General features: G+C 36.5%; 1 protein-coding gene across 2 annotated transcripts in view; it reads left to right on the forward strand.

The window, feature by feature from the left end:
• Window positions 1-10,406, forward strand: part of KITLG (KIT ligand) — a 53,762-nt gene extending 43,356 nt beyond the window's left edge. For both annotated transcript variants that reach the window (XM_063154927.1, XM_063154928.1), the window contains 4 exons: window positions 5,778-5,887; window positions 6,434-6,510; window positions 7,970-8,053; window positions 9,249-10,406. In XM_063154927.1, coding sequence (XP_063010997.1) covers window positions 5,778-5,887; window positions 6,434-6,510; window positions 7,970-8,009 — 227 coding nt within the window. In that variant the 3' untranslated portion in view covers window positions 8,010-8,053; window positions 9,249-10,406. The remainder of the gene's footprint in view (window positions 1-5,777; window positions 5,888-6,433; window positions 6,511-7,969; window positions 8,054-9,248) is intronic.
• The last annotated feature ends 1,573 nt before the right edge of the window (window positions 10,407-11,979 follow it).

Below are 11,979 nucleotides of genomic sequence, written 5' to 3' on the forward strand. Positions count from 1 at the left end.
AATGGTGATCAAAGTTTAACCTTGTTGTTTCCTTGTTCTCGTTTCCCAGACACGTCAAGATGACAATGTGTATCTGGCTCTCTTTACAATTTCCCCTTTTCACTCCGCAAAGATCTATGTTATCTGAGTGTGTGATGATGAAGTATGTGACTGGTACTCCCTGTGCTTGAGGAAATATGTGCAGAGGGGCAGCCTGATGTAATCTAGTGGGCACAGTTGTAGCTTCTGTTGGTGACACAATTGCTACTAGGCCTGAGTTTTTTCTCATGACCCTTCTCTTTGGAATGTGTAATCTGGTTACCCTCTGGGCTTTTAGCACCATGCATGCTACCTTGTAGTTGGCTCACAGCTGCTATCAGATTTGAAGCCCTTCTTGATTGCTTTCTAATTAAGAGTGGGTCTTAAGTCATCACAGCCCAGAACCCTCAGAGTAGAAGGAATTACAAAACCCCCTCCACTCCTGGCTGCCAGCCTGAGTCTTTGGAAAAGAGAAGACTCACTGCCATAGATTCCTTGCCAAGAGGTCACAGAGCTGTCTGCAAATAACCTGATGAGCCCAGGGCCAACTCTGAGGCACTAGGAAGGGGTAAAAGTATTCATACCTGTCTCTCTCTCAGGTCTGAACATGTGATAATTTTTGCTGTCATTGCTAGAGGAAAAATATTCAGCCACAGCCTGAAGCAATGGGAATGGATCAAGAAGCCAAAAGACAGACAGATTACAGGAGAAGTTCAGATGTAAGGAGTTTGACCCAGTACAGTGACAGGAGGAGGGATGCCAGGCAGTGCAGTGGAGTGTGGCACCTGTGTCTGTACTGTGGAGGAGAGTGCAGAAGCAGGATTATTAATCTTGTTTTATAATTGGAACTGATAATCAAGTAGGAAAAAAGCCTAATTAAAATAATGCAGTTAATTGCTTGGCTGCCATATGCTGTACAGGTGTGTTTTAACTGATTATCATTCTCTTAAGCAATTTATTAGAAAATTGGATATCAGTTAACAGCCTTATGTAGAAATGACATGAGGACTGCATGTCTGGCTGGGTCTGGGGACAGTTTGAACTCATAATCAGATTAAATTATATTAATTTGGATGCTGACTGGTTACACTGTAGTTACTCATTTGGAGGTTTTTTGCAGGGAGGGAGCTGTGGAATCTTTATTGACATCACTGGTTTATTTCCTGAAATAGCCTTTGGTGCCAATTGTAGTTTGGTCTTGACTTTATTGCTGAGGAAATTTTGGTTTTAGTTAATCCTTACCTTCTTGGAATGAACAACAGTGAATAAACCTTAATACTTCCCCTGTGAAGCTTCCCCAGCATAACATTCCCCTGGCTTCAGTATTGTTCTCAGTAAAGCATCACTAAATTCAAATTTCAAAAAGGAAAACATTGAGAAGAGGAGAAGCCTCTTCTCAAAAAAAGCATCTTCAGACATAAGCTGCAGTAATTTTTTTTAATTAACCCTTTAATTCTAAACAGTTTTAAGCTGAGTTATTCTTCAGTTTAGTAGTTTCTAGACTGTTTAGAAGTATTCAGTGTTTGCAAAAGAACCCCTCCAGATTAATATATTTTGAGTCTATTAATACAGTCTGTGTAGTCTTTGAACTGTAAATTCAGCTTAAACAAACCTGAAGTGCATCATCCAATAAAATAATTTGTGAAATATCATAGAAATTGTATATAAATTAGCTGTTATGGATTTATAATTTTGCTGTTTTTGTTGAGTCATATTTCATTACTCCATTGTTCTTACACAACAATAAAATTAAACTAAAATAATAGCGTAGAATCTCAACTAAATATACACAAAAAGTCTTAGCCCAGCCAAATGAAAAATAGAACAATTATGCTATTCTAATTGTTTTTTGAATGGTAATAGTGGTTTATTCCTTCTTGTATATTGAATGTAGACTTGTAACATGTTTCCCCTTTATCTTTTCTCAGAAGCAGAAAGATCTTTTCTTATTTCTCCTAAAATTCTCAAAAGACTAGCGCCACCATCCCAAATTTGTTCTTTCCTCTTTGTGTTACCTGACTGTAATCCTCCGAAGTTGCAATTAGCTGTTAAAGTTCCAGTCTTGCTCATATTTCTCTGCATGATTATACCACAGATTGCCTAGAGAATGTAGATGAGATGGTTCCTATGTAAAGAAGAAGGTTCAGGATAAGAAGTCTTGAGTCCTAATCTCTCCTTTCGGTGATTGAAGCCATCAGATGAATTTCATGTTGCTCTGATCAAAGCTTGAACTTACTAGCTGTGACTAAAACTTCTCCTTTAATTGAATGCCATAACATTCTTTATAATTTCATGAAGAGTTCGGTGTTGCTTCCTTACATTTTTGTCTGTAATTTCCTCACAATAATTTAGCCCTATTATTTAGTCCTGAGTACCTCAAAGAACATGTAAACACAGAGATCTCTGTAACTGCTTTTAGGAAGAAGGTCTCCTTTTTTAATTAAGCAAAAAATACCATAGTTTAATTCAGTAATTGCACAACAATTTTAAACTGCTCACCTATGGCTTAATGCAATTGGTGCTGCCTTCTGTGCCTTTGTTCCGTTGTTCCAACTTAATAGTTAATGGAAAACCCTAATGAACAGGTGAGAGCTGCTCTGCATTTTTACAGATAAGATCTTGTGGTAATTGTGCTGGAACTGAGCAGAGGTAAACTGGAAATTCCTTTGAGACATATATGGCAAAAAAAAAAAAAAAAAAAAAAAAAAAAAAAAAGCCAGTGCTTTCAATCATAATCACACATGGTTCGAGGTAGGAGGCAGTTCAGTAACTTCATTGTGTAACTGAGTGGCTTTTAATGTAAAGATATTTTGTTCACAGCTTAACATCCCAATGTCCATGAAGACTATACATAAATCAGCATCAAATGAGATCACTTCCTTAGGGCATCTTCCACAAGATACAGAGTGAGAGTTCTGAGAGATGCTGGCCTGCATCCACTCCCTTTTTTCACTCTGCTGCATAGAGTCAGCAGTTCCTCTGGCATTGCCCAAAGAGCTCATAAAGTTATTGGTACACCTGGTTTCTGCTATTCCTTCTCCTGCTCTGCCTTTACAACTGATGGTAATCAGGATCTTTCTGTGTAGAGCTCCAAAGTTTCTAACGGAGGAAGAGGTCCCGGTGGTAGCCAGCTTTCTTTCCTTCTCTCAATTTTCTTCATTAAGACAAGTCCCTGAGAGGTTCTCCAGACTGAAAATTCTTCAGTCTGTTCTGTTTTAAATTTTAATATAAATAAAAGGCACAGGAAGAAACCTGCCATGAATAATTTCATTCTCCCCAGATCTTTCAAGAGAATTTTTTCTGGACTTGAAAGTGAAATTAAATGTTCTGGTTTTGCTTGCTTTTTAAGGTAGTTATGAATTACTTAACTTTCAAATTATTTCATATACTGGCATGTTGTGGAAAAGAAAATCTGTTGTCATTTTTAAAAGGTAGGCTAAGGAGAGTATCACTATGGGACTGTATTTAGGTTCCATCCCTGGATTGCATGTCCCCTCATGGAAAGCTAATTATAAATTCCTTTCAGTTTGCCATAGATGATGAAGAAATCACCTGCATTGGAGATAACTTTTCAGAAATCAGATTTTTCCAGTTTTAGATACCTCATTGTAAAGGGATCTCTTCTGTTGATTTAAATTATATTAAATTTTTGAAAAATACTGTTAAAAACAAAGGTACAAAATTATCACTGATTATCCTGCATGCAGAACATTTCTCTAGAAGTTCATGTAAAAAAGAGCATGCTTGCCATGACATGCATGACATGCTTACTGTGGGTAAGCAGAGGCTTTTTGAGGTTATACACTCTACCGTAACATGTTATCAAACACATTATGCTCTACATGACCTGAAGAGTCTTTCGTTTGAATTTTATTTCACTTTTTAATTTTTTTCTGAAGTTTGCAGGGTTGAATCCAGAAAACATAGCCATCCCCATATGATTTACATAATTTAGCTGTAAAACTCAGCAGTCTCTCGCTGAGAAGAATGGCATTAGGCAAATGAGGATTGCTTTTTACTTGCTTAGAGCACAAGAGCAATATCAGAATTTTCTTCTGAGAATACAGTTTAGATAAATGAGCACAGGAGAGCATTTCTAGGGTTGTTCAGGCTGGCTACACCCATTTGATTTTGCCCAGTTTTCTTGCAGATCAGTTCTGCAAGCAAACATTCTCTGTGCCTAATCTGAGAGAGAAAGTAGAAAGGTTATGTCTCCCCAGTTAATGTCTGCACTTGGCTTTAACGTCTGAGCAGAGAGAGGCAGACTAATCAATAGCCTCTCTTTTTCAGCTGTTGTTCACCTCTGTAGAACTTTGTCTGCTCTCTTTCCCTTCTGTAGACAGATTTCTTTCACGGTAAGCTGGCATCGGTTCTGCTTGACTGATGTTCCCTTTTAGTGTGCCGAATCTACCAGATATAGGTGAAACTCAAGCCCCTGCAGTCAGAACCTAGACTTTGTAAATAGTGTATGAGACACAGAGATATATGTAGTTTAATGAATATATAAGATATAGACTTTATGTTGTCAAATATTTCTAACAATGTTGAGCCTAGAAAACACAGCTGAATTTCAGAGATAAAAAGAATATTTGTCTAAAACTTGAGAAATGTCAACAAGAAAATCTGAGAGTTGAAAATGAATTGCTAGTTAATTATAAGAACACTTCTTTCTAAACTAACGTATTTTCTTGGAGGCTGTTTAATAATGTACTAAACACATGTTGTTTGACACAGAATATCATTCTCTGTGTGCTTAGACATTTGCTGTTTGCATGAGTCATGCAAATTTTGAGTGCTGTCAGTTCATTTTCATTTCTATGTATCCAATCACCTACACTTTTCCAGTGCTTACAGTTTGGTTCTTTTCCTGTAATCTGTCAGTACACCCACCATTCGAGCTGCGGACACCCACTTTGAAATGAACCAAACCTGGGTGGACAAAATACCAGTCTCCTGAGGTTCACTTTGCATTTCAGAAAGAGGGTCCCCAGGTGATTCTGTTGGACTTTCCACGTCCTGCCCTTGAAGGGAATGAAGGGACTGACTGAATGATTGAAGGGATGTATTTTAGTCTCAGCTTGCAGACAGCTCCCAGTGAGGGGAATGGAATTGTTGTGTACATAAAAGAATAGGATTGTTGCTCTTCTATGCAAAATGTAAGAAGCTATCAAGAAATGGTTATAACCAAATAACACACTGTTAAACCTCAAGGTGCAAGGGTTTTATCTTGCTGAAGTCAGCAGTACCTTTCCAGGAAGCTTTAGAAGTGATCAGGTTTATTCTGTTACACTAACCTACCCTGAGAGCTCTTGTGTTGGTCATTGATTGGTGGCAAGGCAAAGTGTTTGCAGGCAGTGGGAGCTGTCTGATGGAACTAATGCAAATGCATGAATTGATATATATTCTTTTTCAAATAATTGCTCTGTCTTTCAAAGTAAGACCTTTAAAAAATAAGAAATCCAAAACTTTGAAGTGTAGGAAAGAGATGATTCTCTACAAATGGCAAAAAGAGAATTGGTGTTGGTACTTTTCAACATTGTTGTTTCAGAAGTGGGTGGAGCATCCTTGTGGTCAAAAATTTGCTGTAAGATTTTGTATGAAGTGCATCTCATGTACATTGCACTTTGAAGTATCTGTTCTGCTATTTAAGATGCTATTATGTAGGTGGTGCATGAAAGTGCTCTTGCTAATAGTGTTGCCCTGAAGACAGTTTTCTGCTATAAATCTGTCTTCACTAATGAGAGTATCTTTAATTACAGAAGAAGCTCTTGGCTTCATTAGCAGCTCCAGCCTGCAAGGGATCAGCATAGCCCTGACATCATTGCTGTCTCTCCTTATCGGCTTTATTTTGGGAGCCCTATACTGGAAGGTAAGAGATACTGCATATAATTGTTTACATAGTGATGCTACATCTCTTAGCTGTGGGGAGGTGGGAATAAGAGAGCCATGCTGTATTGGAAAGCAAGTGACACCTCTTTTGATCTCCACTTAACTGTGACTTCCAGATGTAAATCTGTGTGTCAAATTCTTGAATTCTACCATCAAAGTGCAAATCCTGTCTTATCAGCATGATCACTCTCTAATTGGAAAGAAAAATTGTGTGATTCACCCAATTTTCCATTTCTCCTATTGTATATTGAGAAAGGATTCTTTTTTTTTTTTTATTATTTTTTTTTTTTTTGCTTTTGGCCCTTATGCCCCTGCCTACAATACAAAACCTTCAATAGTAAAATTTATATCAGTAGTAGATGTATGTTAGAGGACAAGGTTTGGCCTACATTTTGCAAGATGACTTTGATATTGAACATCTGAAGCAAATTAAACAAATTGAAACATACAATTGTATAGTTACTAAAGAAAGCCTTAGAATATTTATAGCTTTAGAATATTTATATTTAGTGCATTTTCTTCCTAGAAAATACATCCCAAATCCAGACCAGAAAATGATGAAACTACACAGTGTCATGACTATCAAGAGGAAAATGAAATAAGGTATATTGTTTCACTTAAAATTTCTACTTACAGATGTAATTTTATCTCTGAGAACTACTTTGTGTTTAGCTGTGTGACAAACACAAAAAGGCCCCAAACACAAGGTCTTGCTGCAGAGATAAAGTATGTGCTTAGAGTGTGCCATTTAAAGGACTTTCTGGGTTAAGCACAGAAGCTGATATGGAGGATAGTTCTGCATACAGTGTTTTATTATGGGGACATTATTTTATCTGTCTTTATTCCCACTGTGAGAAAGATTGCTGAGACCTATAGGAAAACCAACAAAATAAAGTAAATGTTGTTATTTGCTGTGTGTTGTAAAGCTAGGTTGAAGTTATAGAAATAAATAGAAAGCAATAACTTTCTGGTTGTGCTCCTAAATCCTTTTAAATACCTTTTACAATAACATTTTTTATGTTCTTTCACTTTTTTAATTTCCCCAGGGTACTATGTTTTCTGGGTTTTTTTTGTTAGTATTTGTGGGAAGTTAATGAGAACTCATTCAAATGCCAATTACTTCTTAAGGTCATCCTGAAATGATTCATGGCTTTCTTCTTACTTATACAGTAAATTATCTGATTCTTAAAGAGAGAAAATTCTGAGAGAATCAAAAATATCTTAGAAATAACAGTTCAAGTCTTTGAAGTTCCTTGGACATGACTTGGACAAGGAATCTGTGAAATCCAGGAAAGTTTTTAGGGACATTTTAAGTAAGAATAAGTCTATGCTAAAACATTTTGAGAGTATTGTTTAACTTCATATTTAATGATGTTTGGTCAGATTTTAACTATGAATGATTTAGGGAAAGATCTGATGCAGGTGGCAGAAGGACATGTCCTGTAGTGTTCTCACACTGTGTGAAGTGCCTGGGCTGCCCATTGGTGAAGGGACAAATAGGCAAGGTTCTCATCCAGCAGTTTGGTCACAGGAGCTGAAATTTTCTGTGTTTAAGCTTGCTAAAGTAATAAATTCTTAAAAAATTTTCTTCATGTACAGAATATAGAATGGAAGGCTGTGTATTTATTTCACCAAGTATATTAGTTCCTACAAATAACTCATTCTGCACATCATCCTCATAGGTGTTAAAACCTGTGAAATGAACATACATCTTCCTTTTAATTTCACAGAAAATACAAAACATATTTTATATGAAGAAAAGGTGACACAGTTAAATGCAGGAGAGGACCTTTGCAGGAACTTGAAACAGATTGCGTTTTCTATCAGATGTCTTCGTAAATATATGGCATGTGTTTTGGCATACATGGCATAGATGCCTATTACAATTTTTTCCTCCCTGAGAAATTAGGAATTTTTATCTACAAGTAGGAAGAGCTAATATCAAACATAAATTATAATTCTTGGGTTCCCTTCTTTAAATTTTAACTAATTTATAAACTCTTCTATTCCATTTCCTTGGAAGGCTATTACTGTAGTAATAAAGTACCTTTTTTTTTTCCAGTATGTTGCAGCAAAAAGAAAAGGAACATCTACAAGTGTAGCTGTTGCTTTTTCTCCCTCAACACTGTTACTGTTTTGTGTACTGGTAAGTTGGTTATGGTGAGAGTTTTACCACAGACTGAACTACTTTCATCTGCTGCAATATAAAGTGATTCAGAGTCCATTTTCAGGAAAAAAAAAAGGAATTCTTGCTATCAGTAGGTAGCATTTAGCATTGTATAAGATCTTTAGCAGCTAATTTAATTAATCCTGTTTCATTAATATAGGCCTTTGATTTTTAACTTGAATGCTTCAAAATGAAATTTACAAGAATGCCAGAACAAAGCACAACTACTGCTTCTCCTTTTCAGTGTTAGAGCTGATACAGAGAAGCCTTCAGCTGTTACACTACAGCTGTTTCAAAGCAATGTGAACTAAAAAACACAATCTGGTAAAATTAGCAGGTGAGTGTAGGAGAACAGGCCAAGTAGAGCTGAGCTTTCATATCATTGTAGCTTAGTCAGCACATTTCTGTAGTCTGTGTGGCTTTATCAGATGCATCAGTCTTGCTTTAGTATGTAAGAGTGAGCAGCAAAGGTGAGTGAGGGTTTCTTGGTCCCAGCTGTACTCTGCAGAGCAGCACTTCTCTGGCAAGAAGCTGCATACAACAGAAACTGTGCTGTATTTAACCCATGGCATCTATGCAAGATTCTGGAAAATTCAGACAGCACTGGGCTCTTTATTTTACATCATGAGTGGAAAGAGCAGCGTCAGAGTATAACAGACAATCTCAGTCTGCAGGTCATCCTGTAGCAGTTACTCTCAGGTGTTCGATATGATTGAATTACTTACAGCTTGAGAGATTTTTCATTATCCTTAACTGCTTTGTTCTACCATATGCTCATTGAGAAGCAAAGTTGTCACTGCATTGGACAAGTTGTTCCATTTTTCCAAAGATGTAAACTCAGTTTGGTTTGTCCAGATGACTTCAAAGGGAAGTTTGCTGCCAGAGATTGCCAATACCAAAATGCCCAAACAATTCTGTAAAACATGAGAGTGGTTCCATTACCTTAGATGACATCAATGAGCTTTTGCAGGCAAGTGTGTTCTTGCATCAGAAAAGTACATCTTATAACATTTTTCCTTCTGAGTAAAGAAATCCCTATGCAAGTGTCATTAAATTTATTTCCAAAATTATAAGAAAAAATGTCTATGTTGTATGTCTGGGAAAAGATCTATTTTTTAGTAATACAGAAAGGAAAACTAATCAGCAAAATCAAAATTTCTGTTTTTCTCTTCAGGCAGGTAACAGTTCCATGTTCGCTTCATAAATGAAGCAGCTTTAAGCACATTCGTATTCCTTCTGGAGTGACAGACTGAGTCTGCATCTGTTGTTGCTGCCCATGACTCCATAGACATGATACAGAAATGAGGACAATTTGTGTTTGTTACTGTGAAACCAACACTGAATTGAACAATGACAAGAAGAGTGTGCACTTAGCAGGACTGTATCTTATGTGAATATCTACCTTGTGTGACATTTGAGGTTTTTTAATTGCATTAATACTTGCAGCTGACTCTGGCAAACAAAATATGTCCTGAACAAAAAAAGCATCTTTCAAATGCCTCCAACAGTGTGTAATCATTGCAAGTCACAAATACCTTTGCATCCTTAATTTAAATTCTGTGTCCTCTACCTTGATGTCTTCAGATGAAGGTCTCTGAACTGACAGAAAACACAGAAACGGATACAGATAACATACTCTTCAATTTTGTATATAAAACTTGAAAGCAAAGTCATGCCCTGAGCTCGTGCTCTAGACTTAGACTTATAAGGAGCTGTGTTTATGCCTGTCAAAGGCAGGGAGTGCAGCAACACGTGGTCTCTATCGGCTGCCAGGTGGCTGGTTGCCCACCACAGAAAGCCTCAAGAATTCATCAGCGTTGGTGGTCTCTGTTTAGGAGAACCAAATACTGGATGAAGACAAACAGGAGGTGAATGTACCTCGTGGAGCTTTGAAGAATTAAGTGTAACTGCTGAGTATGTGAACACTGGTGAAACTTCCAGTCATGCTAAGGCAAAGTAAAGAGTCTGAATTGCGTTCAAACATCACAATAAAGACAAACCCATGAAATGCATTTTAAATTCTGAAGATGCATGCCATTTATACCTTATCTGTAAATGTATAGCATAGAAAATCTGAAAGATCCTGAGAGTGTATTTAGCTTTTACTTACATCAGCTGTAATTAATGTTTGCATTGTGTTTTAAGTGATTAGTAAGCTTTAATATCTTGGCGTTCTCCACTCTTGAAAGTTAATTCTTTTGAAACAAAAGAGAAAGGCTTTGTTTCCCACCTGTCTTCTGCATCTATTACTGTTACAGTATCCATGGAATATGAACAGGACTGATGTACAGATGTGCATTTTCAAGTAAATCCTAAAAATACCATGGTGAAAGTTACAAGTGTAGTTGTGCATCTTTTCATCTTATCTCTTCCCAGATAATGAGTATGAATTATTTACCTGTATTAGGGGTTCAAATTCAGAAGGGTAAAGGTAAAGGCTCACATGAGGTGACAAACTGTCATCTGTCATGATATTGACCAGCTCAGCCAGAGTTTTAGTTTAAATAACTTGAAAACCTAAAAAAAAAAAAAAAAAAAAAAAATCCCACCAACCCTTTTAAAGTTTTGCATAAATTTGGAGTTCTCCTTAAAATCTATAGTTACTAAATTTTTTAAGAGTCCTTGTGGAAGTTTTAATCTTCTGCTCAATTTTCTGAGAACGATGCATACAAAGAATATGTCATACATATAATATATATGTGCATATGTGTGTGTGGGTGTGTATGTCTGTGTGTATTATTGGTAAAACTGTCTTTCAGACTTGTAAAGAGAAAAAAGTCTCAGAACCTTGCCATACTTGATGCTGTGGCATCATCAGTAGCTACACTGCGTGGAATTTTGACCCTACTGTAATAAGGTTGAAATTTCTCACAAATTCACTGAAAGATTTGATCATGCGGGATTTTTATTTTTACTCAGGCCTTTTTTGCACTGTCTGTTTTTCAGAAAAAGGTCTTCAAGTCCTCCTCAGCTGGTATAAATTAGCATAGTTCTGTTAAGAATAACAGAAGTTTGCAGTTTGCATCACATAAGGAACTTCTCTTAGACTAGATCAAAAGAAGCTTAGTGTTAGAATTAGGCCTTCACATGTATTCTGAAGATGCTGGAGCACTCACCAATTAATAACCAGGGTTGCTCATCACTTCTAAAAAGCAAGAGCATTCCTCAAAAAATGGAATTCCCAATATAAAGCTGAGTCTTCTTTGAATCTCTGTAGTTCTTTACTCACAAGGCCCTCAGACTTTGAGTTTCAAACTTTTTTAAGAGGTACCCTAAAAGAAATGTCAGCATGATGTAACTGATGGAAATTTGCACCTTATTGGTAAATGCAGAGAATAACTGTGTACTGGTTTTGACTGAATGGAAAAGTATCCACAGTAAATGGAAGCAATTATCCTTACACATTCTATGAAAACCTTAAATACTTCATACAATGTGCTCTTGAGGCTAGCTCATGCATTTGAGGGTTCGGGTTTTTTCCTTAGCTTCAGTAAAACAAAAACCTTATATTTATTAATGTTCTTTGTTGACAAAAAAACGTTCATTTTTCTAAGTGCATTCTTTCCAGAAAATCAAATACTCAATAACACTTAATTTGGGTCACATTGGTGTGCCCCAAATTATGCTTTGATATTCAAAAGCAGCCTATGCAAATTTTAGGCTTCTTAATCTTCAATACCATTGAAAATACCAGTTATGAATTGAAACAGAAATAAAAATTGATTATGACAAAATGTTCACTTTCCAGTCACTTTCAAATAATGTCAGACACTTTAATCTCTTCCATGGAGCAAGGTAAATTTTGAGTTATATGAGAACAGAAAGAAAGCTCATGTATACTTTTTGACCTTCACATCACAAACACTGTTCTTTGAATGTGTTCAAAAGTCGTGTGACACCTAGAG

Source organism: Melospiza melodia, chromosome 4 (genome assembly GCF_035770615.1).
Source record: "Melospiza melodia melodia isolate bMelMel2 chromosome 4, bMelMel2.pri, whole genome shotgun sequence".
NCBI classification, from domain to species: Eukaryota; Metazoa; Chordata; class Aves; order Passeriformes; family Passerellidae; genus Melospiza; species Melospiza melodia.